At 41.5% G+C, this 27,907-nt stretch overlaps 1 protein-coding gene and 1 pseudogene across 1 annotated transcript; one reads left to right on the top strand and one right to left on the bottom strand.

The window, feature by feature from the left end:
- On the bottom strand, positions 1–27,907 carry ALDH9A1 (aldehyde dehydrogenase 9 family member A1). The gene is made up of 11 exons (XM_033195603.1): positions 27,366–27,907; positions 25,819–25,964; positions 21,623–21,752; positions 20,751–20,885; positions 18,397–18,593; positions 17,352–17,492; positions 6,534–6,722; positions 6,226–6,313; positions 4,600–4,741; positions 2,169–2,281; positions 1–319 (listed from the first exon to the last, which is right to left on the bottom strand). The coding sequence occupies exons 1-11, from the start codon at positions 27,544–27,546 to the stop codon at positions 225–227; spliced, it is 1,557 nt and encodes a 518-aa protein (XP_033051494.1). The 5' UTR covers positions 27,547–27,907; the 3' UTR covers positions 1–224.
- LOC117074301 lies at positions 8,441–8,953 on the top strand (annotated as a pseudogene).

Raw genomic sequence — 27,907 nt, forward strand, 5'->3', positions numbered from 1 at the left:
TTTGAGGAGAATGACAACTTTCTTGATTAGTATCTACAAGGCACTTAATGCACATTTTCAGTGACGAAGCTGATGGAGAGAAAAAGAGTAACATGAACCATTCTCTTATCCTGAATGCCAAAATTCTGAATTTAAAATAACATTCAGTTGTACTGCCTCTGTAAACAGGGCTGATTCGCATCATTCCACAGCCTGGCCATGTCAGTAGGTTTCACTGCAGGTTTTCAAAAAGCAGATTCCACATCACCCATCTCCACACACACAGTCTTCAGTTGTGAATAATATTCAATTGTCACACGGCCGTTCTCTCTGCCAAATCCTGAAAGGAGGAGAAGCGGTCAGGTTGAGCCATCACTACAATAGTCTGAAAAGTCACAATGATCTTCAAAGGGCTAAGGAAGAATATAGAACCTAAATGTTTTGGAATAAAGTCCTCAATCCACATATTAGCTATGAATGGAGTTAGGCATGGGGAAAATGACCCACTGGCCTTTGGGGATGGGGACAGGGAAATATACAGGTCTTCTTTCTTACCAATATGAATCTTAATTTCAGGTATCTACTATTTTGGGTTGAGGTCTGAAAAATGCTCAGATTTTGTATCAAGTGTTAAAGGCAATCTCTACAGCAATCAACCTGACACCCTTGAAAACTGATGCTAATTTAAAACTTAACTCTACACAATAGGCTTATTCACCATTTCTTATATACCTGTAAGAGCAACCTACTAACTTAACGTACCCACTCATGTTGGGGAGGGGGCACTGAAGGTCCCTCTGATTACTCAGAGTCCAAGACACTGCCCAACTACTAGTGGATGAGGTTACTGTGCTAAAAGGTAGTATCCCAACCTTGGCCCTGCCTGTACACCCTGCGCTAGACTTAGGCAGGCTCTGCCTTCTAAGGGCAAGGCTGAGGTCCCAAATATGTGCATTTCCAGGGAGCACCACTCAAATGGTATCACACACAAAGGTCCTGGGAAGACCTCACTCTGTGTTTTGTTGCTTTCCAAATCCCCTAAGCACACAGCTGGTCAGGCCTGTTAGGCCAGGTGCTGCTCTGCACATCTGGTCATCTTTCTCGCTCTCTCATTCGATATAGCATGGTCTGGTCCAAAGGAAAGGGAAAGTTAGGAGGCCCTCCAAAGGCCTAAGCTGCTGATTCCAAACAAACAATTCCCTGCCCTGAGGGACTATCAGAAACTTAACATGTAATGTTACATGTTACATGTTATTAAGATGGCACCTTGGTTCCCACCTGCACTTGTGCCTGTGTGTACGACTCCTGTGAGTACCCCACAGGGACAAATAAGACTGTCAAATTAACACCCACCATCTCATCAGTGTTCATCAGGGTTTATATATTTGCCAACACTGTGATGGCTGTAAATATTTCTCACAGAAACTAGAGGTCAGACTCTTAGAATGATGCCTCAACAAAGTCCAAACCAATTTTCACTCTAGAAGAACAGCATGAGAAATATGTAAATGAATATTTACAGGCAACAAACTCCAAAGGTTCTGGCTATACTCCTGATGCCTCAAATCCTCTCCTGACATACCAGACTTATAAATTTGTATGTTGTGGTAACATATGTCTGACTATAGAATAAACGAAATGAATGAGCAGTGGCTAAGGAAACACACTCCCATATGCCATCGAGGGTAATGAAAACGATCATAATTGATTGCTTAATGATAAATTTAAAGATTTTAATTTGATGTAACAGAGGAAACAAAGTTACTGAGATATTACTTTAGAGACACTTTACCTAAATGGAATCTAAAACCTCCACAGTGGATGATGATGGACATCCCTGATATGGAACCCCTAAGGGAGTGATTTTATTTTATGCTTACAGCAATCACAGGCTGTGCAGAAAAAGTATTCTACCCACAAGACAAACCTTTCTGAGATATCTATCAGCAGTTCACAAGCCAGGCTATATGTCAGAACCCTCTGGAAAGATTTAGGGAGTGTTGGGTAGGGGAAGATGCTTGACTTCCATTCCCAGAGACTGCCACAGTGGATCTGGGAAAGGACCAGGAACCTGTATTTCCTCAGGTGATTCTGATCTGCAGACGCATTTATGAATACTGGTTTGTAAGGTCTGCATTACGACCTATCTCTAGAGACCTGGTTTGCATTCACACCTCCCAGCTCCTTACCTGACTTCTTATATCCACCAAAGGGCAACTCCACTGGGCTGACATTATAGTTGTTAATGAAGCACGTTCCAGCCTGAAGCTCAGCTACCACTCTATGAGCCCGCTGGATGTCCCTATGAAGAAAAAAAGAATGTGTGCATTATTCAAAGTTTCTTAGTCTACTACTTTAACAGGAAAAGTTACACTGCCAGTTCTAGGGTTCCCAAATCTTACTAAATTCTCATTTCTTCAAAATGTTTTAAAATCTTTGATCATCCAGGCAAAAAGACATGGATTGGATTTTATAGTCCCAAGCACAAGGCATCTTTAAAATAAGTAACAGCAACAAGGGTGCCCAAAATTCAATGGGGGAAAAACAGTCTTTTCAACAAATGGTGCTGAAACAAGTGGATATCTACATGCAAAAAATAACGGTGGAGCCCTTTCTTACACTATACACAAAAATTAACTTGAACGCATCACAGACCTAAAACTGTCAGACTGAGAACTATAAAACTCTTTGAAGAAAACAGAGGAATAAATCACCATGACCGTGGGTCAGGGAAAGATTTCTTAGATTATGACACCAAAAGTAACTGACAAAAAAAAACCAGAATTGGAATTGGTCAAAATTTAAAATTTTGTGCTACAAATAAGACTATCAAGAAAGTGAAAAAGAAAACCCACAGAAATGCAAATAAAAACCACAATGAGATACTACTTCACACCCACAAGGATGGCTAAAATCAGAAGGACAGACAATAACAAGGGCCGGTGAGGATGTGGACAAATTAGAACCTTCATATGTCGTTGGGAGGAATGTAAAATGGCGCTGCCAATTTGGAAGAGTTTAGCAGTTCCTCAAAAAGTTAAACATAAAGTTACCATGTTACCCAGCAATTCACTACTAGATATACACCCAACAGAGATGAAAATATATGTCCATACAAAGGCCTGTACACATATGTTCACAGCATGATTATTCGTAACAGCCAAAAAGTGAAAACCACCCAAATGCCTGTAACAGATGAATGGATGGACAAAAAGTGGTCCATACCCATACCACGGAATATTATTTGGGAATAAAGTATTGATAAATGCCACAACACAAATGAACCTTGAAAACATTATGCTAAGTGAAAGAAGCCAGTCACAAAAGAATACATACTGTATGATTCCATTTATATAAAATGTTCAGAATGGGCAAATCCATGGAGAAAGAAAGTAGTTTAGTGCATGCCAAGGGCTGGGGGTGGGGAGTGGGAATGAAAAGCAACTGTTAAGGGGCACAAGGTTTCTTCTTGAGATGAAAGTGTCCTAAACATAGACTATGGTGATGGTTGCACAATTCCATGAATAAACTAAAAAACACTGAATTGTACACTTTAAGTGGGTGAACTGTACAGTATGTGCATTGTCCCAGTAAAGCTGGTAAGAAGAAAAGAATAGCACATTGGAGTTACCCGCCTTTGTAACTGGACTTTGTCTGTATGAGGGTGGCAAAGTAAGAGCACTTAACCTGCTCAGTCCCCAAATCAAAAGAGCAGCTCCTCAATCTTTTCTTCAAAGCTCAAAGGGAAGCAACTTTATGTATCACCAAAGAAACAGCATAATTCCAAGTGTGAAGCAGCTTTAGCAAACTGCCTTCTACTGCCAAAGACAAATCAAAGTTTGTATAAAACCAAGCAATCTGCAATTGGTTTCAAAGAAATTGCACTCCCAAAGCGTTTTCACAAAAAGTGAAAACAACATTTGGGTTGTTTTCACTTTTTGGCTATTATGAATAATCATGCTGTGAATGTGTACAGGCCTTTGTGTGGACATATATTTTCATTTCTGTTGGGTGTATATCTAGTAGTGAATTGCTGGGTAACATGGTAACTTTATGTTTAACTTTTTGAGGAACTGCTAAACTCTTCCAAATTGGCAGCGCCATTTTACATTACAGTAGAGGGTAAGTTTATGCACAAAGATATTGATCACATTACTGTAATACTGTAATATTTAAAACTGGAAACAACATCCTAAATATGCAACCATAGAAGAAATGGCTATATAAGTTATAATGCATTCCAATTAGGAACTATTATAATGCCATTAAAAATTATGTTTTTGAAGAATACTGCACACAATTTATATACTTAACAGGTTTCTAAATTCCTTGTCATGTGTGTTTTCAAAAGACATCTAACCCAATGCTTTACACAGATCAGAATCTTAAATGTTTATTAAACAAGCTCAATTTAAAACTCAATAGCAGGTTCTCTGGCCATTTACAGCAAACTACAAAATGCTGCTTTCGTATCTTCTGACTTAACCTGAAGCAAACAGAAAGTGCTGACGGCTCCTATGAGGGCAAACTAAAGTAAGAGAATAACATCAATTACATATCTAAGCAGATACTGCAGCCCCCGCTCCTTCAAAACTGCTCTCAGTGTCCCACCCCATATACCTGGTAAAGACGCCAGCTGCTAGTCCAAAAGTGGTATCATTGGCTCTTTCTAGAACCTCAGCTTCAGTGTCAAATGATAAAATGGACATAACAGGCCCAAAGATCTCTTCTTTCACACAGGTCATGTCATCTCTGCAATTAGCTGCAAACATTAAAATAAAACCTCCTGAGTGGCTGGGACCACAGTGTGCACCACTACCCCCAGCTAATTTTTTGAAGATGGGGTTTCACTATGTTGCCCAGTCTGGTCTCAAACTCCTGGGCTCAAGCGATCCTCCTGCCTCAGCCTCCCAAAGTGCTGGGATTACAGGAGTGATCCATTGCACCTGGCCCCAATATTTTTAATTTAACAATGTATTGTAAGCTTTTCCTATTTATTAAATATTCATGTAATAACTGCAACCTAATTCATGGAATAAACATTAGGTTTTCAGCTTTTAAACATCAGTGGTTCTTTTTAGGGGGGGGTTAAAGGTTATACACTGTATCAAATATGAAGTTGTTAAAAACTGACACCACTATCAACCTTAGGGGCAAAAACCAGCTTAATTTATCTTCAAATAAGATGTAAGGAATTATACAACATGGTTCAACCTATATATAATTGTTTAAAGCCTACAAAACTACCAACATTTTTGTAGGGGATACTAACACACACTATAAAATGATAGAGAAAAGCGTAAGAATGACAAAACAACATTGAGAATAGTAGTTATCTCTGAAGTAGGAGGGAAGTAGATGGGTGGGAGTAGGACGACTACATACACCTTGATTGTCAAAACTAGATTTTTAAGATTGAATGGAGGTACTAAAAATTATTAAATTATGTAATTTCTAAAAAGATTAGTATATTATCTGACACACTGGTTTTATTATCTTGATGACCGATACAGTTTGGATGCTTTTCCCCTCCAAATCTCATGCTGAAGTATGATCCCCACTGTTGGGAGGTGGGGCTTAGTGGGAGGTGTCTGGGTCACCGGGGCAAATCCCTCATGAACGGCTTGATGTCCTTCCCATGGTAATGAGTGCATTCTCGCTCTGTGAGTTCACACAGAGCTGGCTGTTTAAAAGAGCCTGGCGCCTCTCTTGCTCTCTCTCTCACCATGTGACTTGTCTGCTCCCCTTTCACCTTCCAGCATGACTGAAAGCTTCCTGAGACCTCACCAGGAGATGATAGTGCCACACTTCCTGTACAGTCTGCAGAACCATGAGCCAAAGAAACATCTCTTCTACTCACCCAGTCTTAGATATTCCTTCATAGCAATGCAAAATGTCTAACACAATGATCTACAGGTCACATGAGAAACATTCTTTATTTTCTCAAGGAATTAGATTTATTACTTCATTTTTTTAAATCAAATAGGCACTTTCACATTTTGAGCTCCTTGCTTCCAGAACAATAGTTGTGGTCCTGGATAAACTAATACATATGGGTGCCCTAAAGGAGGGGCACACAGAAGGCTTCGAAGATAATGGAGTAGTTCTACTTCTTAAACTTGGGTAATAGGACCACATAATTTGCCAGCCTTTGCTTTATACCATGTCCATATTTTATAAATATTCATCTCTGTCTATTCAGTATTTAATTCAAATCATCTAAAAGCAAACAAAAAGAGGACATACTTAATACACAAGGTCTCATGTAATATCCATCCTTTAATTTGGGATCTTCAGGTACATATATATCTCCACCACATAACACTTTAGCACCCTGCCGAAGAGGAAAAAAGTATTTTGCATTACAAATACAACTCCAAAATGCATTCCTGAAATGTTAATTGTATCCCAAACAAACTCGTACTTAGTCTTCCCAGTGGAGGTACAAAGCAGAACACAGCCAGGGATGCTAATAGTCAATGAATATTAACATGAAAAGGGCACAAAGCAGTATAATCTTCCCCAACCCCACCCTACTGCCAATTATTTCTTACCTGCTCCTTTGCCACTTTAACAAACCCAAGGACTCGCTCCAGGTGTGGTCGGTTGATGAGTGGACCCATCCTTGTATCTTCCAGAAGGGGATCTCCAATTTTAATCCTTTGGGTCTGTTTCACCACTTCCTCTGTAAATTTATCAAGAATTTCTTTCTGCACAAATACTCTTGTGCCATTACAGCAAACCTAAAGGACAAACACAAGACATTAATTTCTATGTGTGTAAGGAGAAAAAAGGGAAAAGGAAAAAGGAACACAATCTAAAAACTTTAAACTGAAAAGAGACACTATACATTTTTTTAAGGGTATTTCCATTTCTAAAAATTGTCTCCATACTGAATAAGAAGGATCACACACGTAATTGTGGACATGCCACTCCACAAGCAAAATCTGCCCTTTGAGGTAAAAGTTAGTTCTTATTTTGCTTGTTTAAATTTTGTTAAGGCCATTACTAGATACATATAACCCACAGCACCTCTCCTACTTCCTTGTATCAGGGCTCAACCTGGCTGTATATTTTAAGAATGGAAGGGAACTGAAAAGTAAAACTGTATCAAGAATTGTGGTCTTAAATCTAATTGTTAAAAAAATTTGTCTCTGAAATCACTAATAATCACTATTTAGACCCTCCTATAGAAAGGAACATAAACACTGTTCAAATGCTGTAAGAACACAGAACAGAAAAGTCCAAAAACAGATCCAAGTGCTCATGGAAATCTAGTCTATGATAAAGGCGAAAGCTAAACCATTAGGACAGAGATGGACTAAATAAATGGTGCTAGAACAAATCATCAGTAATGTGGAAAACATAAAATAAGATACACATCTTACATCATACATAAAAATAAACTCCAAACGTATCAGGAATCAAAATATAAAATAAGAAATTAGGGCGCAGTGGCCCACACCTGTAATTCCAGCACTTTGGAAGGACAAGGTGGGCGGATCACTTGAGCTCAGGAGTCCAAAATCAGCTGGGGCAACATGGCGAAACCCCATCTCTACAAAAAGTACAAAAATTAGTCGGGTGTGGTGACATGCACCTGTAGTCCCAGCTACTTGGGAGGCTAAGGTGGCAGGGTCACTTGAGCCTAAAAGGTCAAGAATATATACAGTGAACCATGACTGCGTCACTGCACTCCAGCCTGGATGAGAGAGCGAGACTTAAAAAAAAAAAAAAAAAAAAAGAGAGAGAGAGAGAGACAATACTGGTAATTCCTCTAAAACCTAGGTGTAGAAAAAGGTTTTCTATTATCCAAAATCTAGACATAGTTAAAGAAAAAACACTGATAAATTTGACTACAGAAAAACAAAAATTTTATGCGTGGTAAATACCTTAAACTAAACCAAGACCATTAAAACATTGGAATAAAATTATTTGCAACATTTATCTCAGATAAAAGGCTATTATCACTAATTTTAAAAAACTCTTAAAAATTAATTGAAAATCATATCTCATAGTATAACACACCAAAAATGTGAATTTTATTATATGTGAATTTTGAAAAAGATGTTCAATGTCATTCATAATTATAAAAACTGAAATTAGGTTGGGCATGGTGGCTCAGGCCTATAATCCCAGCACCTTAGGAGGCTGAGGCAGGCGGATCACTAGAGGTCAGTAGTTCAAGACGAGCCTGGCCAACATGGCAAGACCTCATCTCTACTAAAAATACAAAAAAAGTGGCTGGATGTGGTGGTGCACACCTGTAGTCCCAGCTACTTGGGAGGCTAAGTTGGGAGAGCTACTTGAACCCGAGAGGTGGAGGTTGCAGTGAGCTGAGTGAGATCATCCCACTGCACTCCAGCCTGGGAGACAAAGCGAGACTCTGTCTCAAAAATAATAAACAAATAAATAAATAAACAAACAAACAAACTGAAATTAAAACTATACTGAAATACCACTTCTCATCTATCTGATAAAAATTTTAAATTGTGACTATATATGCTGTTAAGAAAGGCTATTAGGAAATAGGTACACATGCATCGTTAGTAAGAATGTTCCTTTTGCTGCCTGACAGCTGCCATCATGGGTCGCATGTACGCTTCCGGGAAGGGTCTGTCCCAGTCGGCTTTGCCCTATCACTGCAGCGTCCCCACTTGGCTGAAGCTGACATCTGACAACACAAAGGAGCAGATTTAAAAACTGGCCAAGAAGGGTCTGACTCCTTCACAAATCAGTGGGATCCTGAGAGATTCACATGGTGCTGCATAAGTAAGCTTCTTGAGAGGAAGAGAAAGGATAAGGATGCTAAATTCCATCTGATTATGATAGAAAACCAGATTCACTGTTTGGCTCCATATTATAAGACCAAGTGAGTTCTCTCTCCCAACTGGAAATATGAATCATCTACAGCCTCTGCCCTGGTTACATAAATCTGTCTATGTACTTGAGCAATAAAATAATTGCTTAACTAAAAAAAAAAAAAAGAATGCAACATTTCCTTTCAGAGAGGGATTTGGCAATATCTTATAAAATTACATATGCAGTCAACAACACAAATCATTAGGGAAATGCAAATCAAAAGCGCAATGAGATACCACTTCATACCCATTAGGACAACTATTATCAAAAACAAAGTAAGCAAGAAAATAAGAAAATGCCATGTGTTGGCAAGGATACAGAGAAATTGGAAACTCAGTGCATTGCTTATAGAAATGTAAAATGGTGCTGCCATTGTAGAGCACAGTACAGTGGTTCCTCAAAAAATTAAACACTGAATTATCATGTGATCCACTTATTTCACTTCTGGGTATATACGCAAAAGAACTGAAAGCAGACACTTCTACTACAGATATCTGTACATCAATGTTCACAGCAACATTTTCACAATAGCCAAAAGGTGGAAACAACATAAGTGTCCACAAATAAAACAATGGATAAACGAAATGTGGTATGTATGTGTGTGCATGTGTGTGTGTGCTGTGTGTGTACACATATATACAATGGAATATTATTTAAGCCTTAAAAAGGAAAGAAATTTTGACACATGCTACAACATGGATGAACCTGAAGATATTACACTAAGTGAAACGAGCCAGACATGAAATAATAAATATTATATGATTCCACTTATAAAAGGTACCTAGAATAGTCAAATTCATAGAGACAGGAATTAGACTAGTGGTTACCAGAGGCTGAGGGGAAAGAGAAACAGAGTTATTATTTAATGGGGTACACAGTTTTCAATGTGGGGTGATGAAAAAGTTCTACAGATTAATAATGATGATAGTTGTATACAATGTAAATGTATTAAATGTCACTGAACTCTACACTTAAAAATGGTTCAAAAAGGCTAGGAGTGGTGGCTCACACCTGTAGTCCTAGCAGTTTGGGAGGCTGAGGCAGGAGAATTGTTTGAGCTCAGAAGATCAAGACCAGCATGGGCAACATGGCAAAATCTCATCTCTACAAAAAATACAAAAATTAGCCAGGCGTGGTGCCACATGCCTACAATCCCAGCTACCCAGGAGGCTGAAGTGGAAATATCACTTGGGCTTGGGAGGTCGAGGCTGCAGTGAGCTGGGATGATGTCACTGTACTCCAGCTTGAGCAACAGAGTAAGATCCTGTCTCCAAAAAAAAAAACACACACACACACACACACGGTTAAATTGGTAAATTTTATGTTATGCTTTACCATACACACAAAAAAATCACAATATATAAGGAACTCACACTATTCAATTGCAAAAAAAAGAAAAAAAAAACCTTCTGATTACAAATGGGCAAAAGACCTGGATAGACGTATTTCCAGAAACATACAAATGGCCAAGAAGTTTATGAAAAGATCCTCCACATCACTAATTACCAGGAAAATGAAAATCAAAATCACAATGAGATATCACCTCACATCTGTTAGCATGGTTATTATCAAAAAGATAAAAGATAACAAGTGTTGGTGAGGATGTGGAGAAAAGGGAATCTTGGTATACTGCTGGTGAGAATACAAATTAGTATAGGCTGCTCTGCCTATGGAGTAGCCATTCTTTATTCCTTCCTTTACTTTCTTAATAAACTTACTTTCACTTTACTCTATGGACTTGTCCTGAATTCTTTCTTGCACAAGATCCAAGAACCCTCTCTTGGGGTCTCATCAGGGCCCCTTTCCAGTAACATCTTTCTGGCAAACCATGGAAGGGACAATACTGAGGAGACCCTCCCAACCCAAAAGAAATAGACTGCAGCACTGATTGGCCAACTTTGGATATCACCTTTTTTCGGAACTCAGAGTTATAAGCGACACTCACCCTGACACTTTCTGACTGAGCTCTTCTCTACCCTGAATACAAGAGACCCTAATAATTAGGCAGGAATATCATCGCCCCTATTCAGCATGAAGAAGTTTACAGAAGATGGATCTTTGTCCCTCTGCAACCCATAGGATTAAGGGTTCTTTTATAATAGGGAAGGGGGAAATATCAGAGGTGTTTGAACGAGAGCAACTTCATCTTAAGTAGGGGCTAGGTAAAATAAGGCTGAGACCTACTGGGCTGTATTCCCAGGAGGTTAGACATTCAAAGTCACAGGATAAGATAGGAGGTGAGCACAAGATACAGGTCATAAAGACTTTGCTGATAAAACAGGCTGGGGTAAAGAAGCCAGCTAAGACCCACCAAAACCAAGATGGCGATGAGAGTGACCACTGGTAGTCCTTGCTGCTAATTATACGCTAATTATAATGCATCAACATGCTAAAAGACACACCCATCAGCGCCATGACAGTTTACAAATGCCATAGCAATGTCATTTTACCCTATATGGTCTAAAATGAGGAGGCATGAATAACCCACCCCTTATTTAGCATATGATCAAGAAATAACCACAAAAAGGGCAACCAGTAGCCCTTGGGGCAGCTCTGCCTACGGAGTAACCATTCTTTAGTCCTTTACTTTATTAATGAACTTCCTTTCAAAAAAAAAAAAAAGAATGTAAGTAGTATAGCCATGAAGGAAAACAGGATAGAGGCTCCTTAAAAAATTAAAACTTCGCTGGGCACAGTGGCTCACGCCGGCAATCCCAGCACTTTGGAGACCGAGGTGGGCAAAACACTCGAGATCAAGAGTTCGAGACCAGCCTGGCCAACATGGAGAAACCCCGTCTCTACTAAAAATACAAAATTAAGGCCAGGTGCAGTGGCTCAAGCCTGTAATCCCAGCACTTTGGGAGGCCAAGACGGGTGGATCGCGAGGTCAGGAGATCGAGACCATCCTGACTAACATGGCGAAACCCCATCTCTACTAAAAAATACAAAAAACTAGCCGGGCGAGTTGGTGGGCGCCTGTAGTCCCAGCTACTCGGGAGGCTGAGGCAGGAGAAGCGTAAACCCGGGAGGCGGAGCTTGCAGTGAGCTGAGATCTGGCCACTGTACCCCAGGCTGGGCAACAGAGCGAGACTCCGTCTCAAAAAAAAAAAAAACAAAAAAAACAAAATTAGTCAGGCGTGGTGGTGCATGCCTGTAATCCCAGCTACTCAGGAGGCTGAGGCAGGAAAATCACTTGAACCCAGGAGGCAGAAGTTGCAGTGAGCTGAGATCGCACCATTGTACTCCAGCCTGGGTGACTAAGTGAGACTCCAAATCAAAAAAAAAAAAAAAAAAAAATCAAAAATAGAACTATCCTATGATTCAGCAATTCCTCTTCTGGGTATATACCAAAGGAAATGAAATCAGTACCTTAAAGACATATCTGCAATCACATGCTCAGTGCAGTATTATTCACAATAACCAAGATAAGGAAATAACCCCATTGACAGATGAACGGATAAATTGTGATACCTACTTAAAATCACGCCAGGCATGGTGGCTCATGCAGGGCGCGATGGCTCATGTCTGTAATCCCAGCACTTTGGAAGGCCGAGGCAGGTGGATTGCCTGAGCTCAGGAGTTCAAGACCAGCCTGGCCAACATGGTGAAACCCTGTCTCTACTAAAAATACAAAAAAATTAACTGGGTGTGGTAGGGCATGCTTCTAGTCCCAGCTACTTGGGAGGGTGAGACAGGAGAATCGCTTGAGCTCCAGGGGTGAAGGTTGCAGTGAGCCGAGATTGCGTCACTGCACTCCAACTTGGGCTACAGAGTGAGACTCCATCTCAAAAAAATAATAATAATAAAATAAAATCACATTACATCACAATTATTTTTAGCATTCTCTCCATATTTGTACAAAGAATATATACATAGTACAGACTATGTAGAATATTCTATATATTTATTCTACATATGCTATACTATATGTATTCTTTGTGCGTGTGTATATATTCATCCACATACACACATAGCAAAGAAAGCAAAGTACAAAAGAGTACCTCTAATGTGCTACCTTTTGTGTGTGAAAGAAGAGTAAGAAATATACAAGTACCTATTTATTTGTGCAAAAAGAAACACAGGAAGAAAAATCAGAAACAAATCAGACTAGCTACCCAAAGGAGATGGATAAGACTGGGTGGGAAGGAGGTACTGGAAACAGAGCAGACAAGATGGGGAGAAGTAACACTTCTAAGTGTCTGTTTTTGTAAAATTCTGATGTTTAGAACCATGTTTGTGTTTCGCCTAATGAAAATAAAATTTTAAAATCGGCAAGGATGGGGAAAATAAAACCCAAATGAATACAAACACAAACAAGTGAATCTGTTATTTTAAATGAATATCATAACCACACTGAAGGAGGGGGAAGGAAGGGTAGAATTGACCCAAGTAACTTTTGAATATAGTATTTTGACTATACCCTCCAGCTAAATATAAAAAGAACTGTAAAAAAATTCTGAGCTCTAATTACAAGGTTTATTTTCCACAGAGGTATGGATTTACAAATCTGAAACTACTATTATTAGAATACTACATGTATTCTATGATGAGCAATTACATAAACATATTGTGGATAATGGGAGTCCAATTTCTTACTGTCAGAGAAGAAATACAAATACGGAAAGGGAGAAGGCAGAAATGAACCCTGTGGTATTCGACTGTAATTAAAAGTATCTGGATGAACTTATTTTTATGTAGATAGATACAGAAATAGATATGTGCATAGACATATATACAAATATGTATTTCCCAGCACTGGACTCTGAGAGGGCCTAGAAGCAATGATACCGCACTAGCAATAAGCACACCTGGTACTGAGATCTTGGTTTCTAAATACCATTCACCACTAAACAGAACCAGCACTTTTGGTCAGTACTGCCATCTTCCAGTAATTCACCAAAATGAAAAACACAGGGAAAGACAAAAAGTACCCAATACATGTTCTCTAGGCCTTTTAGAAAACATGGAGTTGTTGCTTGGGCCACATGCATGCAAATCTATAAGAAAGGCAATATTGTAGACATCAAGAGATGGGTACTATTCAAAAAGGAATGCCCCACAAGCATGACCAGGGCAAAACTGGAAGAGTCTACAATGTTACTCATGTTACTGGCATTGTTGTAAACAAATTAAGGGCAAAATTCTTGCCAAGATAATTAATATGCACATTGAACACATGAAGCACTCTCAGACCCAAGATAGCTTCTGAAATGCATGAAAGAAGATGATCAGAAAAAGAAGGAAGCCAAAGAGAAAGGTACCTAGGTTCAGCTGAAGCACCAGCCTACTCCACCAGGGAAGCACACTGTGTGAGAACCAATGGGAAGGAGCCTGAGCTGCTGGAACCTATTCCCTATGAACTCATGGCATGATAGGTGTGAAAAAATAAAAGACCTCTGGACTGCAAAATTGTTTCTCTTTATTGAGTAGAGAAGTGTGGTGTCCTCTCCCCCGCCAAAAATATTTAAAGCACATTTTAATTGTGTCCTAACTCATTGTGTAATTTCTTTACTGTTCAGACTTAGCGTGTTTCTTGCTGAAAGATGTGAGGTGGCTTATTGTGCAACAAATTACTCAACTGGTTACAAAACAACCAGATATTATTTATGAAATACTTGTACTGGTTTGAAGGTAGTCCTTCTAAATAATCATAAAATAATTTACAAAAAATAAAAAAACAGGCCAAGCATGGTGGCACATGCCTGCAATCCCAGCACTTTGGGAGGCCGAGGCACGTGGATCACTCGAGCCCAGGAGTTCAAGATCAGCCTGGCCAACACAGTGAAACCCTGTCTCTACAAAAAACACAAAAATTAGCTCAATGTGGTGGCATGCTACACCAGAGACTGAGGTGGGAGGATTGCTCGACCTGGGGGAGCCAAGCTTGCAGTGAGCCAAGAAGGCACCACTGCACTCCGGCTTGGGCAACAGAGCAGGACTGTCTCAAAAATTAATAATAAACAGATAAACAATAATGGAACCGGCCGGGCGCGGTGGCTCAAGCCTGTAATCCCAGCACTTTGGGAGGCCGAGACGGGCAGATCACGAGGTCAGGAGATCGAGACCATCCTGGCTAACACGGTGAAACCCCGTCTCTACTAAAAAAATACAAAAAACTAGCCGGGCGTGGTGGCGGGCACCTGTAGTCCCAGCTACTCGGGAGGCTGAGGCAAGAGAATGGCGTGAACCCAGGAGGCGGAGCTTGCAGTGAGCTGAGATCCCGCCACTGCACTCCAGCCTGGGCAACCGAGCGAGACTCCGTCTCAAAAAAAAAAAAAAAAAAAATAATGGAACCAGGGCTCCTTCAGAGAAATGGCTGATTCCAGAGTGCAGCCAGGGGAAGTATAAGATGAGTCTGGAACACTTTGCTATGCCAGAAAGTAATGAAGTATTCAAAGAATAATGAGGACATATCAAAAGGTCACAGAAAGGGATTCCTACTAGCCATTTGCAATTATTTTAGCATCAAAATAAATAATGAGGCTGGGTACAGTAGCTCATGCCTGTAATCCCAGTACTTTGGGAGGCCAGGGTGGGCAGATCACCTGAGGTCAGGAGTTCAAGACCAAACTGGCCAATATGGCGAAACCCCGTCCCTACTAAAAATAAAAAAAAATTAGCTGGCTGAGGCCAGGTGTGGTGGCTCACGCCTGTAATCCCAGCACTTTGGGAGGCCGAGGCAGGCAGATCACGAGGTCAAGAGATCCAGACCATCCTGGCTAATACGGTAAAACCTCGTCTCTACAAAAAACACAAAACATTAACTGGGCGTGGTGGCGGGTGCCTGTAGTCTCAGCTACTCAGGAGGCTGAGGCAGGAGAATGGCATGAATCCAGGAGACAGAGCTTGCAGTGAGCCAAGATCACGCCACTGTACTCCAGCCTGGGTGACACGGCGAGACTCTGTCTCAAAAAAAAAAAAAAAAATTAACTGGCTGTGGTGGCACACACCTGTAGCCCCAGCTATTTGGGAGGCTGAAACAGGATAATCACTTGAACCCAGGTGGTGGAGGCTGTGGTGAGCCGAGATCGTACCACTGCACTCCAGCCTGGGTGACAGAGTGAGACTCCGTCTCAATAAAAAAATAAAATAAAGGCCGGGTACAGTGGCTTACGCTTGTAATCCCAGCACTTTGGGAGGCAAAAGCAGGTGGATCATGACATGAGGTCAGGAGTTCGAGACCAGCCTGGCAAACACAATGAAACTCCATCTCTATTAAAAATACAAAAATTAGCTGGGTGTGGTGGCAGGCGCCTATAATCCCAGCTACTCAGGAGGCCGAGGCAGGAGAATCACTTAAATCTGGGAGGCAGAGGTTGCAGTGAGCCGAGATCATGTCAGTGCACTACAGCCTGGGCAACAGAGCTAGACTCTGTCTCAAAAAACAAATAAATAAAAATAAAAATGATAAATAAAAATGATAGTACTGGATTATAACCTATAGAATGAAATAAGAATCCATGGGTCCATACTGATATAAATAAATGAATGGAAAACAAACAGGGGTAAAGGGCAAGTTCTTTCTTACAGTAGAAGGTGAACAAATATAGAAGAAATGATGGAATTGGAAAATCACCATTTGCAACCACCATAATAAAAACTGTTTTCAGCAAGGATCGTCAGTGGTGACAGAAGTATTTACTACATGAAAGTTTGATGAGGAACAGGATAGTCTCAAAATACCTCCTACAAGTTCTTATTAACCACAAAGTAAAAAACAGTAACTTTACAGTGAAGATTTACCTTAAAGCAAGTGATCAAAGTTAAATCACCACTGAGTAGGATATGACATCATGTTTGTGGTATTTTTGCCAAAAATTCACAATATGAATCTAACAGGAAACATCAGACAGACCCAAACTAAGGAACATTCTACAAAATGAATGGCCTGTTCTCCCAAACTGTCAATGTCCTGAAAGACAAGAATAACTGAAGGACTGTTCTCAACTAAAGGAGATTAAAGACACCAAAGGCAATGCATCATCCTTGACTGGATCGTGGACCAGGAGAAAAAAAAAAAAAAAAAAAAAATTTTTGTTCTATTTTGCTATGAGGACATTAGTCAAACAAGTGGCAAAATTGAATAAGGGCTGTAGATTGAGTAAGGGCTATAGATTCAGTAACGCAGTACTATATCAATGTTAATTTTTTAATTTTACTAAGTGTACCGTGCTTATGTAAAAGAATGCACTTGTTTTTAGGAACTTTATATTTAGAGGTTAGGGGCCTTATGTCTACAATTTACTCTCAAGGTTCAGAAAAACTTAATATGCCTATGTATGTACAGGCAGATAAAGAAGAAGATATAGTAAATGTGTTAAAATGTTAATATTTGAAAAATCTGGTTCAAAGGTACATGGGAATTCCTTGTACTATTTGTAAGTCTGTAAGTTACTATTTGTACCTTTTCTGTAATTCTGAAAGTATTGCAAAACAAAAAGCTTTAAAACATGCTGTTGGATGAGGGGGTGGAGATTCCTTTTACACCTCTTCCAGGGATAGGTACATACCTGGCCTTGTGTGAGGAAGTTGGCCATCAGTGCCCCCTTCACAGCATTGTTCATATCACAGTCTGAGAAGATGATGAGTGGAGATTTGCCTCCAAGTTCCAAGGTAACAGGTTTGATTCCTTTAGCTGACATCTCCATGATCTTACAGAACAAGAACAAGGTATTTAGAACTTTAACACAAATTATATTGCATGCTAGGTCAATTAGACCCTGAACCTACAAAATCAGCTTAAACTGTGTGTGACCTGTAGCCTTATTCTTGTTAATATCCTTTGCCTTTTGTCTATTAAAATATTCTATTCCAGAAAACTGAAGCAAATCCACAGAGTTGCACTGACATTGGAAGAGGGAGCTCATTTAAAAAATATTGTCCCAGCCTGGGCAACATAGCAAGACCCTATCTCTACAGAAAAATAAGAAACTTAGCCAGGCGCAGTGGCACATGACTATAGTCTCAGCTTCTTAGGAGGCTGAAGCAGGAGGACTGCCTGAGCCCAGGAGTTCAAGGCTGCAGTGAGCTGTGACTACACCACTATAATCCACCCTGGGCAATAGGGTGAGACCCTGTCTCAAAAAAATAAAAATAAAAAATACTGTCAATTCACAGGACTGTCATAGCCAGAAATTATTCTGTGTTATTGTTACTGTGTTTAAGGCTGACAGAGTTCAGAACACAAATTCATGTCAAAATAATGAATCTGAAATAGCCTGAGTAAAAATCCTTCTTTCCATACAAGAAATTAAGTCACCAAACAATACAGGTGGCAGCCCAGGCCCCTGTCCACTCAGACACATCCTCTCCTTAGGCTGGAGCTGTTAATTTCCACCCCAACCTGGCCTAACACAAATCACCCCATGTGTACTCCCTTTCCCCCTTCACACTTTTATAGGAAACTTCACACCTCTGCCTAATAAAATCTCCTTCCCATTCCCAATTCAGGCTAGGTAAAATCAAAAGAGAAGCCTCCAAAATATACTCTGGGTAGGACCAACTTTGCCATATCCAAATGCCATGTGTGTTGACCAATACTGGTTTCATCCTCACCTTCATGCCAGTGGGCACGCTTCCAGTGAAGGAGACTTTGGCCACATCGTGATGCTGACACAGAAACTGGCCTGTGGCCGCCCCTCCCTGCACCACATTGAAGAGCCCAGGAGGCACACCAGCCTCAGTGTAGATTTCAGCCAGTAGCAATGCAGAAACAGGTGTAAAGGGAGAAGGTTTAAAGACCATGGCATTACCTGCATAAACCCAAGACACAAACATAAAAAGACTTTCTAAGACCAGTGATCCCCTGAAAACAGGACTAGAGGACAATTCAAGAACAATTCCAATTGTTTTCTCTTCCCCAACCAAATCCTAGACCAAAAATGTTATTAATAACCATATTAGTTTGTTTTCACGCTGTTGATAAAGACATACCTGAAACTGGGAACAGAAAGAGGCTGAATTGGACTTACAGTTCCACATGGCTGGGGAGGCCTCAGAATCATGGTGGGAGGTGAAAGTCACTTCTTACATTGGTGGCAGGAGAAAAATGAAGCAGCAGCAAAAGCGGAAACCCCTGATAAACCCATCAGATCTCGTGAGACTTATTCACTATCACGAGAATAGCATGGGAAAGACCAGCCCCCATGATTCAATTATCTCCCCCTGGGTCCCTCCCACAACACATGGGAATTCTGGGAGATACAATCCAAGTTGAGATTTAGATGGGGACACAGCCAAATCATATCAATAAGTAAACAAATCTTGCCCTTTTCATCTTGGTTTCTCTCATTAAACAGATCTCAAACCCTACAGTTGCCCAGTCTCATATTTGCATATCTAGGCCTTTTCATATATATTATATCATTTAACACTTTCAACAGCAGTATGAAGTAGGTATCATTAGCTCCATTCTATAAAAGTTGACACTGAAGACCAGAAAGGTTCACTTGATGAAAGTCCCCAAAGTTAATGCTGGGCCTATTTTTCCTCTTTCACGGCTGTCTCTCAAAGAGAAACAGGCTAAAACAAGAACATGCAATGGCAACAGGAAAAAAGCTGCATTTCAATATAACGTCCTAATAGTAATGCTTTTTAACATTATAGTTTTTTTCTAAGATATAATTAGTCTTCTTTCCTCAAAGATTCTTCTCCTTAAATACTGTAAGAAAACTATTTTATTGGGCGGGCGCGGTGGCTCAAGCCTGTAATCCCAGCACTTTGGGAGGCCGAGACGGGTGGATCACGAGGTCAGGAGATCGAGACCATCCTGGCTAATACGGTGAAACCCTGTCTCTACTTAAAAATACAAAAACTAGCCGGGCGACGAGGCGGGCGCCTGTAGTCCCAGCTACTCGGAAGGCTGAGGCAGGAGAATGGCGTAAACCGGGAGGCGGAGCTTGCAGTGAGCTGAGATCCGGCCACTGCACTCCAGCCTGGGTGGCAGAGCAAGACTCCGTCTCAAAAAAAAAAAAAAAAAAAAAAAAAGAAAGAAAACTATTTTATGTTAATCAACCAGAGCTCCTCTTTGATAAGGAGCTTATCAAAGCCTTGCTTATCATTTCTCTTAAGACCCAAATGGGCCGGGCGCGGTGGTTCAAGCCTGTAATCCCAGCACTTTGGGAGGCCGAGACGGGCGGATCACGAGGTCAGCAGATCGAGACCATCCTGGCTAACACGGTGAAACCCCGTCTCTACTAAAAAATACAAAAACTAGGCGGGCGCGGTGGTTCAAGCCTGTAATCCCAGCACTTTGGGAGGCCGAGATGGGCGGATCACGAGGTCAGGAGATCGAGACCATCCTGGCTAACACGGTGAAACCCCGTCTCTACTAAAAATACAAAAACTAGGCCGGGCGCGGTGGTTCAAGCCTGTAATCCCAGCACTTTGGGAGGCCGAGATGGGCGGATCACGAGGTCAGGAGATCGAGACCATCCTGGCTAACACGGTGAAACCCCGTCTCTACTAAAAAATACAAAAAAAAAAAAAAAAAAAAAAAAAGACCCAAATGAAGAAAGGAGTTCTTCTTCTGCTTTGTAAATGAAGTCAGACTCCTAAGTGCTAACCCCTACATTAAAATTCTTGTCCAGAAAGGAAAAGAATTTATAAGTAGCACAAATCTAATTCAATGTAATAAGAAAAAGTTAAATTTCTTCCTTTTCATATACAAAATTAAATAAATAAAACCTGGGAATATCTAGACATGATTGTGTACAACCTAAACTATAAGCTCCTTGAGGGGCAAGACAGGGCAAGAACCAGCCATGTCCTCTGAGGCTTTGAATATCCCAGAGCAGGCCCCTTCCGATTTAAAGTGTGTGTTTATAGAGAGGTGAAGGGTAGAGAACGGGGAAAGAATGAATGAGAGAATGAACAAATGGCTCTCAAATGCAGGGATAATTCGTTCTTACCACAGGCTAACGCTGGAGCCGACTTCCAAGAGGCGATCTGAAAGGGGTAGTTCCATGCTCCTATTCCCACACATACCCCAAGTGGTTCTCTTCTGGTATAACCAAAGGATCCGCCTGGGAGCTGGATGTGTTCACCTACAGGGAAAACAGGAATAAAGCAGGATGCAGGTCTGTGTTCCCCAAGATTTCACCAACATCTGTACCAGTCTGACTTGTATTCTAGTCAACACAGCCTCCCCACTGCTCCCAATACACCAGGCTCAACCTGTCTCCATTCTTCTATTTGTCCCAGTCACTCTTCCACTGGCTCCACATATTCTCTCCACATAGAGAATCCTGCCTATCCTTCAAACACATGATCATCCTATTTGATTTAACAACGCTCTAAGAATTTACTGAGCCTTTATTAGATAGTTTAGATGAAACAAAATGGAAATGAGAGGAACACTCAACAGCAGGGGAAGCATGTGAGCTCCCTGCAATCTTCCTAGGCCCTACCAACCATCCAATATCAATTGTCGAAAACTTTATACACTGTCAAAAAAAGTTTGCTAAATAGATAAAACTGGTAAATATGACAAACTGATTCTTGTGAAAACTGGTTTTTCAGCAATTTGGTCTAAAGCTCAGGCATCATGCTAGGTGCTTTACATGCACTATCTCATTTAATCCTTAACCCAAGAAGGTATGAATTATTATCTCCAGTTTAGATTAGGAAACATAAAGTAATTCCCAGGCCACCCAGGTAGAAACTGACAAACCCAAGACTTTCACCCAGTTCTGTCTTAATTCCAAAATCTTTGCCCTTCACTACTAGGCCCTGCTCTTCTGCCTCACTATCAGCTGGTCACAGACACCAGGTGAGGACTTACCAGCCATGGATGCAGCCAAACCTGCATAATACTCCAGGCACTGCCAGGAAGTGTCAATGTCCAAGCGGGCCTCAAAGATGGACTTGCCATTGTTGATGCATTCCACAGTGGCAATTTCATCCTCCCGTTCCTTTGGGTAAAGCAGGAGACTAGATTTAAGACATATTCCAATATGTCTTGATGTAATTAATGCTTAAATAGAATACATTGCTCAATTTTTAAAACTAAAAATAGTTTTCACTTTAAATGAAAAGAAATGGCAGTGTTACATTTAGAAGAGAGATAAAAGCTTATAGCTGAACAGCAGCAGCCCTGTTCTTCCCTCGTGAATTAACTGACAAAGATTTAAGACCACAACTTTATATCAAGATCAGTCAGTAAAACAAGGGCAAGACCGGGCAGGAATGAACCCATGCCCTCTGCGGCTCTGAGAGTCGCAGGGCAGGCCCATTCTGATTTGAAGTGTGTATTTATTGAAGAGGTGAGGGGTAGAAAATGGAGAGAAAGGCCGGGCGCGGTGGCTCAAGCCTGTAATCCCAGCACTTTGGGAGGCCGAGACGGGCGGATCACGAGGTCAGGAGATCAAGACCATCCTGCCTAACACGGTGAAACCCCGTCTCTACTAAAAATACAAAAACTAGCTGGGCGAGGTGGCGGGCGCCTACTCGGGAGGCTGAGGCAGGAGAATGGCGTAAACCCGGGAGGCGGAGCTTGCAGTGAGCTGAGATCCGGCCACTGCACTCCAGCCTGGGCGAAAGAGCGAGACTCCACCTCAAAAAAAAAAAAGAAAATGGAGAGAAAATGAATGGCTCGTAAATGGACGAATAATTCATTTTGGAAAATGAAAGTAATACGTATATGTACATAAATATCTATATATGTTTGCTCATATATGGTAGGAGAAAACAGTTCTTAGGGAAATTATACAAAATATTCTAACACACAATTGCATTTAAGAGGTTGTAATATGCATCACTTTAATTCACCCAAAGAATTGCGGCATATTCTCTTCTAATACTTTCTAATACTTAGCATTCAATCAATAGTATTTTCAAATACTGTTTTTAGTTCTGGGCTCCACAACTTACTAAGGATAAAGATATTCAACAGATAGTCCACGGATGAGCTTAAAGGTTTAGGAAATTAGACCTAAAAAAGAACGCTAAATAATGCCTTTCTTTGGTCTAAAGATGATAAAAGAATTGAATATGTAAGAAATAGGCAGTTGCTATTATGGGTCCAATTTAAAATAAATAATAGGGTGAATATCAGAACATACATAAAAGATGAATCAAGCAACTGACAAGAAGGAACATTCTCTTTATAAAACTGATAAGCAGTAAGGCTGGCCAGAAGAAAAATGGAGTGCAACAGAAACTAACTCAACCATCTAACCACAGTACAAAGCTCAGAAAAGATGAAAGTAGGAATATGAAAACCAACATGAAATACAAGAAAGGACAGTTGGATAGTGAGATTTGGACATGCTGTATTTCTATAAAGACCAGAGGTATAAAGTGCTTTGACTCATTCATTCTACATTCATTACTAGGGAAAAGAGTATCAGTCCTGTCTATCCCTTTAAGAGCTTACTTCTAAAAGGGCAAGTTAGTACATTTTAAATAAATATTGGAATTATTGAATAGACATGTTCCTTCGGAAAGGATAATGTGTTTACAATCAAACCTGGTCTAAATTAAACTCTCTTTTAAACCAACAATTTACCTTCTCCCTTCCTGATTCTATACTCAACAAAACAATCTTTTGACAATTAACTTGTTTCCCAGTATGCTGACACTAGAAAGAGGTTACCCGAGGAGGACAACACACATCAGTTCTTACACCAAGCATAAATTATTCCCCACTCTTAAGTTTCTTGAGTATAATTAACACGAAAGCTTTCCAAAGGTATAATCAACCATAGTAGCTTAAATTTTGTTTCTTGAATTCAAGAGGAAACTAGGCCCTAGAGAGGCTAGTGCATTAATTGGTTGAATAAAGTGATGAATCAGTACAAAACATTTCAAATACAGGGAAGAGATATTACACTGGTAATAGTGAAACACAGTTCTGCTTACACTTCAGTGTAAGAATGAACAAAAAGGAAGTAATCTGTGATTCTGTCGCTGCTTAGTCCTGGAACATTTACCAAGAGAATAGAAACTCACTCTTGAGATTTTTTTCTCTTTTAAAATAATGGATAGGCAAGCAGCTTTGGTAACGTTTTGGGGTTTCAACTCTCAAGAGAAAATTCAGTTTACTAGATGGCCTTGGGAAATGTTTTCTTTGTCATTCTATTATTCTCCATCCTTACAAAAAAAAAGTTATCTACTAAAGAGCAGTAGGAGATCTTCTGATACAATATGTAAGGATCATCAAAGATGTCTCTGACAAAAATTTCTGCCAGCTACTATTACAAGAACAACCATAAGATAAAATTGTTCACCATAACAACATACTGCTACAAGTATTTCTTAGGAAATACATGTGTTGTCCCCAACCCTGTTCCTCTTCTATATCACCCTGCTTTACAATATGAACTTGACCAGGTGTCCACCGGGATAAAAGATTAGAAGCCAAGGGTAAGTCCCTCACTTCTCCCTTTCACTTCAAACCCCTCAGCAGGCCTTAATGTCTAGCTTTGAAGCCCAACAGACTAGCTCTTATACTTACTAGTTATATGACCTAACACAAGCTATTTAACCTTTCTGAGCATTTTCTCATTTCTCAAATAGGTAAAATAGCTATATACATCCCAAGATGCTTTTGATAATACAATTATGTACAAAAATCACCTTGCCCAGAAGGAAAAAACTGGAGGAAGGGAGAGATAAATTACAGTACAGCCCGCTAAATGCTAAACACGTAAGCACAAGACGCAAGAAAAACAAAGGAATAGCACCAAACTCAGCGTCACGGCACTGCAAAAGCATGAGGTGTGAGAGTATACACATGGTAAAGGAAGAAGGACCAGCAGTGCAGGAGAGCTGGGTCTTACAGTGTGTGAAGAGAAAAGACAAGGCTGAAGAAACAAGGCCCGAGGGCCATGTTAAGGAGGGGGACCATGTCCAGTTTTACCCAGGGCTGTTCCATGATCAAATGTGCGTCTGTAGGAACACTCTGGTGGTGCTGTACAAGACAAACCAACCTGGGTCAGGACTGGAGGCAAGCAGATAACCTACACACACACTCTCTTCTCTATTTAGATAGTTTTGTCATCATTTTAAGTAACATTCTCCTTCTCCTTTTAATCCAAATGATAGCTACTTCATAAGGGGTCTCCAACAGAAAAACGACTGGGTCTCACAGACAAGATCTGTACAATCTGGTAAAAGTACCAAAGGATCCAAAGTAAAAATGAGAAGATATGGGAAAAAATGTTCATTTCCACTAGGAATCAATGAGCTTCCAGCCAAAATGGAGTAACAGGGACCAGATTCACTCTCCCACCTTAAACAACTAAAAACACCAGATAAAATACATGAACCATTTTCAGACATCAGACATTAGGCAACTTAAGGCAGTGGTCCCTGGAGGAGGGAACCAATGAGATGAGCCCTACAATTGCTGCAGCCTTCTGCCTAGAGAAAGTTTTCAGGCCACAGAGCAGGGAGGAGGAAGCTAGGTGGCCCAGCAGACACAGGAGTTGAGAAGACAGGTTGGGAGTTTAGGGAACATTGAGTGGCTACAGTTCTTCAAGGCTGAGTATGGAAGGGAAAAGAGCTGCACAGATAGAGAACCCCAGAAATCTGCAGATTCTCCTTTGAGTACCAGTGTGAAAAATTACCCAAGACTGGGAAAGGGACTACCCAAGAAGAAAAGGTTAAAAAACAAAAGCCCCAGAACTCACACAGGGCCAGGTATAGTTCATGTTCTGACCAGCCACAGTGAGAAACCTCCTTAACACCCAGATTACAGGGTTAAGCAGTCAGAAGGGTATTGAATAACAGGGCAAAATTCAACACAAAGCTTTACAAACATGAAAACCTGCCAAAGGAGATGTCCAAGGGCCAAGATCCAGATGGGAAGCATTGAACAAAAACTTGTTTTATATACTAAGGTGAGCATGTGGAAATGTTTTTCCATTTTATAAAAACGTTATGGCCTAATGTTGCATCAAAGTCGAACTGCAAAGAGCACAAAGAACCCTCAGAGCAATGTCTGAGCTTTCTGGAAGGGAATAAATTGAAACATACCCTTATTATCCTGGCAGCCTCCAAAAGGATTCGGCAACGCTCCATGCCAGATTTTTGACTCCATATTTTAAAAGCAGCTTTTGCATTTTGAACAGCCAAATTTACTTCCTTTTCTCCTGAACATGTGAAAGTCGCTATCACTCGGCCTATAAAGAGGGGAAACATCAGTTTTATCTCAAATTGTTGTCACATATTTAAATAAAATACTATCTATAGGCCGGGCACGGTGGCTCAAGCCTGTAATCCCAGCACTTTGGGAGGCCGAGACGGGCGGATCACGAGATCAGGAGATCGAGACCATCCTGGCTAACACGGTCAAACCCCGTCTCTACTAAAAAAATACAAAAAACTAGCCGGGCGCGGTGGCGGGTGCCTGTAGTCCCAGCTACTCGGGAAGCTTAGGCAGGAGAATGGCGTAAACCCGGGAGGCGGAGCTTGCAGTGAGCTGAGATCCGGCCACTGCACTCCAGCCTGGGCGACAGAGCGAGACTCCGTCTCAAAAAAAAAAAAAAAAGAGGCCGGGCCCGGTGGCTCAAGCCTGTAATCCCAGCACTTTGGGAGGCCGAGATGGGCGGATCACGAGGTCAGGAGATCGAGACCATCCTGGCTAATACGGTGAAACCCTGTCTCTACTTAAAAATACAAAAAACTAGCCAGGCGACGAGGCGGGCGCCTGTAGTCCCAGCTACTCGGGAGGCTGAGGCAGGAGAATGGCATAAACCCGGGAGGCGGAGCTTGCAGTGAGCTGAGATCCGGCCACTGCACTCCAGCCTGGGTGGCAGAGCAAGACTCCGTCTCAAAAAAAAAAAAAAAAAAGAAACCATCTATGAGCGCGCTCCTTCATTCCCAGCACAAGTAATTATCTTCCCCACAACCCCGCCCGGTTCTTTTAGAATTTCTCTCCTATGCACACATTTGAAGACAATAATACATCAGTCCTAGTTTTAAAAGGGGAACAGCTGGCTGGGCGCGGTGGCTCACGCCTGTAATCCCAGCACTTTGGGAGGCCGAGGCGGGAGGATCACCTACGCTCAGGAGTTGGAGACCAGCCTGAGTAACATGCTGAAACCCCGTCTCTACCAAAAATACAAAACTTAGCCGGACGTGGTTGGGAGCCTATAATCCCAGCTACCAGGGAGGCTGAGGCGGGAAAAGCACTTGAGTCCGGAAGGTCGAGGGCGCAGTGAGCTGAGATCGTGCCCCTGCACTTCAACCTGGGCAACAGAGCGAAACCCTGTCTCAAAAAAAAAAAGGAAGTTAACAGACGCACGACTTCCCACACCAGGACTTTGCGAACTCTGTTCTGGCCCCGGTAAAACTCTTCACTATCCTACCATCAGCTTTTCCTTTTCCTCCCTTCCCATCCCTGCCCAGAGGCACTCGCGTTGCCCCAGAATCGCTAGCTGCCTACACACACAACCTTAGACTCTCCACTGTCACAGTCTGTGCTCAGGTCAACCCTGCAGAACACAGGAAACGGGGGCTGGCCGGGAAATCCGCGCACCCGTCCCCGCGGCGCCCCAGCCTCCCAGGCTTGGGGCAGTTACCGGTTGCCGGCTCGAAAGCTTTCTCAGTGCCGGAGGCATCAGCCGGCTCCACGCGGGCCCCGCCGCGGTAATTGAGCGGCTGTGACACGACGAAGGTGCCAGTGCTCATGGCGGCGACAGAAGAGGGCTGAAGACTGCGAACAAGCGGCGAGAGGGCGGCCAGGCCTGCTCGGAGAAACATGAGGGGCAGGCGGGGCTCCGCGGCAGAGACTGAGAGGCCGCGAAGGGCGGGGCCACGGGGATAGGTTCTAGGAGATTTTTGAGGCAGTCACTCGATTCGTCCGCGGTCCAGGTTAGGCCCTCGCCTCGTCAGGAGGGTGGAGCAAGACACGAGATTCGCCTGCCGACCTCGCCATACCCCACAGAGTCTCCAGGTGGGAAGAGGACTTCCTTTTTCGTGATTAATATTTGTGTAGCAGTTTGCAAGCGTTTTCGGGTTCATCATTGCATATAAGCATCCTAGGATCCCATTCTTAATCCTGTCGCCTGAAGAAGGCAGAGGATTGGCATGCCAAGAGTTTTTGGTGGTTACTTCACTGTGA

This window comes from Trachypithecus francoisi, unplaced genomic scaffold, assembly GCF_009764315.1.
Source record: "Trachypithecus francoisi isolate TF-2019V2 unplaced genomic scaffold, Tfra_2.0 Lachesis_group5, whole genome shotgun sequence".
NCBI classification, from domain to species: domain Eukaryota; kingdom Metazoa; phylum Chordata; class Mammalia; order Primates; family Cercopithecidae; genus Trachypithecus; species Trachypithecus francoisi.